Source organism: Onychomys torridus, chromosome X, assembly GCF_903995425.1.
Source record: "Onychomys torridus chromosome X, mOncTor1.1, whole genome shotgun sequence".
Taxonomy (NCBI): Eukaryota; Metazoa; Chordata; class Mammalia; order Rodentia; family Cricetidae; genus Onychomys; species Onychomys torridus.
Window position 1 is genome coordinate 68013642 of NC_050466.1, and position 3526 is coordinate 68017167.

General features: G+C 38.2%; 1 protein-coding gene across 1 annotated transcript; it reads left to right on the top strand.

The window, feature by feature from the left end:
- Positions 1-1262: 1262 nt before the first annotated feature.
- Positions 1263-1895, top strand: LOC118574658 (claudin-34-like). The gene has a single exon (XM_036175589.1). It carries the CDS (start codon positions 1263-1265, stop codon positions 1893-1895), a length of 633 nt encoding a protein of 210 aa, XP_036031482.1.
- Positions 1896-3526: the final 1631 nt, after the last annotated feature.

A 3526-nucleotide genomic window follows, 5' to 3' on the forward strand; every position in this document is an offset into this window, starting at 1 on the left:
GTATATACTTGTAATTTTCTCTATATTTTACATATACCTGATGGTGGACATTATCCCCAGTAACTAGTGTTAGGTTTGGACATGTGACAAGCAGACCAGTGAGTAGTTTGCATCAAGGTAATATGCATTATAAGTACATGTTGCCATAATAAGCTAATTCTATATTGTTTTAGAACTTTTCACTCATTCATAGTTTATTGGTGTTGATATGTTAGATTTTGAGATAACCAATGTGAGAGAACTTTTGTAGAATCTGGGTCCTTCATATTATACTACCCTGGGAGTATAAACTGGGGCAACCACTTGGTAAAATATTTTATTGAATTATAAAGTATGAACATCAACCTCCCCACACCCCAAGATCTGCTGCTTAGGGTATGCCTAAGAGAAACAAGAATGCATATCAGCCCAAAGATTTATATATGCCTGATCATGCACACACACACACACACACACACACACACACACACACACACACACACATATGACTTTATTCATGATAGGCAAAGCTTGACATTATTCCAGATGTCAAAACTTAATGCTGAAACAGGGAAACACAGGTCATCCATACCTTGAGAACAAACTGCTCATCCTGGCTCTAGCATTGATGGAGTTTGAAAACCTGACATCAGCTAGCTGATGTGGTGGCTGTTGCCTTTAATACCAGCAGTTGAAAATGAAAGGCAGCAGGATTGTCTCTAGCTGAGGACCAGACTGGGGACACAGTTCTAGGTTAGCCTGGGAAATGTTGCAAAATAAACAAAAGCCAAAAAATAACTAAAAAGCAAAATAACAAACCACAAAAATGTGTACTAAGGCCCAAATATCAAACTCAAAATGTATGATTCCACTTGTATATTTAAGATTGGCATATAACTCCATGGTGTGGGTATTTCATAAACTATTCAGTCAGACTTGAAACGGCTTTCTATTTCCTCTGTGAAATTCCATGCTTTGGTGATAATCTGGAAGGCTAAGTATTCAGGGCCAAATTCATTGTGAGTCTATAAACAGTAGAAAAAGAAAATTTTAGATGGCGTGTGAATTATCAACTTGCTGGTAAATGTTGCCACAGAGTCAGCCCTTCTGAGTTTGATCAGAACACAACCCTGGCAGGAGATTTCCTGGTCAAAGGCCCATTTGTTCAATACAACCCTTTTCTCCTGCCCCAACAGGGGACAATCTCCCAGGCCTGAAGAGTCCATCCTCATGATGTATTGTGTTTTCTTTGCAGTTTCCAGGTGTTCAGTGTCAGCGTTATAATGGTCAGAAAGCGTGCCAGCCGGCAGCTAGGAGGCTTTGCTGCTGCCATCCTAGCATGGATCCTTTGTAGTGTCTCTGTAGGCCTCCCTCATTGGCGAGTGTGGTGTTTTCAAGAGCCCATGGATTCCAAGCCCAGCATCACTTTAGTGGGGATGTGGAAAACCTGCGTTCAACACCAGGAAAGTAATTCAACCATTTCTACAGTGTGTTACCCATATACCTATGAGGACACCTTCATTCCTTTGGATATTCGAGTTGCTCAACACCTGTTACTTGTCTCCAGCTTTCTCGGCATGGTTGCGACAGTCTCAGTCTTTGCTGTTCTTTGGAAATTGTTCTCAGGGAAACTCCCGAAGAAAGCCACCCACAATCCATTCGTCTTTCCAGGGCTTCTGAACATCATTGCTGGCAGCTTTATCTTCCTTTCTGCATTGTACAACTATTTATCCATCATTCGCAAGGCTGGGATTGCCTTCCCCCCATATTTCCGCACACCGTCCTTCCCAGATACCCAGAAAGTTGGCAGTGCATTGGTAATGGCAACTTTTTCTTCCTTCTTATTTCTAGTGGGTGGAACAATTTCCCTTTCTTTTACTCTTTCCCGGCGTTCCCATATACATTCTAACATTTAAATGTAAAATTCCAACTTACATAGACTTGAAAATCCAAAACTACAAGGAATAATCACAAGTATTCTTCAGATATCTACCTAAAATTTCCAGATTCAGAACATGCCAAAGGTGGACAAATGGCCTCCATTTATATTTCCTGTTTTGGTCGCTTTATTATTTCATTGATTAGTTTATGGATTTTCATTAAATAAATTAATTCCCACTTAATCTTATGACTTCTGTATTTTAATTACTATTGTTTAAGGTAAATAATCCAGGAACTTAGTAGTTATGGAAATGAGTGTCAGAATTCTTTAACCCTCACATCACCTTCTAATCCATAAAAAACAACAATATCAAAACATCCAAAATGAAAAAAACCATGATAATGAGCCTGTTTCTCATGTCATGATAATAACAACTCCCTTCATATGAAATTTCTCCAAATTGTTGAAGTTGAGAGACTGCTGTAAGAAACATCTATCCAGTATGAGAACCATTACTTTTGAACATTTTCCCACATTTCCTTGCTCTGTCTGTCAGTCCTGTAAGTCCAATTTTCTTTTCTCTATGCATTTTAAACTCATCCCATCCTTGCATGTCCATATTCTCCCATACTATCCTGCAAAAACATATTTTCTTATTATCTCACATCTTCTAAGCAAAATAAGTATCCTTTGTAAGTGTGCCACTCCCTGTTGTGTGACAGACACTTCTTAGGGAGATGTGAGCAAATATTACTTCAGAGAGGGCGTCAACAACAAGAAGGTTATCCTAATTTGGTACCACTTGGTGAGCCAGTGAGGTGACTAATGTTTTTTGTAGCAGTATGGATGGAAGATTACTTTCAAGAGCAGGAATAACTCCAAGACATCTCCATCACAGAAAAACCCACTCCAGGATTGTTCTGTATTTATGAAGGCAGCTCAACAGGTTATACAGACTCCTCTCTTCATTTGTCCTTACTGTATATGCAACTTTTGGGGGAAAAGGACTCTGAATATGGTAAATTTCAGGGACCTCTTAAGATTTTGAGTCATTTACTTCCTTGGTCTTAAGAGCCTCTCTTCAAATGGAATTATTCAGCTCAGATTAATTTGTTGTTGCACAGCATTGCCTTCTCCTCCCAAGACATGTTTGTTTATATATATATATATATATATATATATATATATATATATATATATATATATATATATATATATATATTCTGCCTCTTAATTCATAATTGTCAATACCTTCACATGTAAATATGCTTTTGTTCCATCCCCCTGTCTCTCTTCAATAAATTTTTGAAAAAGTGGGTCAATTTTCCTGTTAGTTAACTAACTCCAGCTGCCGTGTTCAAAGAAGACCTGAGTAGATTCAAGTATTTTGCATTGATTTAGTTCTTCCATGTTTGATGCATCAATTCTGTGGCTCCATGAAGGAAAACCATAATCCTTCTAAACACCCTAATCTAACTGTAGCATAACACTCAAGTTTTCTCCCAATAACTAATGGTTTCATTTCCTAATGGCCCTTCTTTGCATCCATGATTCCAGGGTCGCTTTCTAATGTGTTTCTATTTAGCGAAGATGCTTTTTACAGATTTATCTCACTGGATATGGCTACTTGTTTACTCCCCAGTTCAATGCATGCAAAGAAGGCAG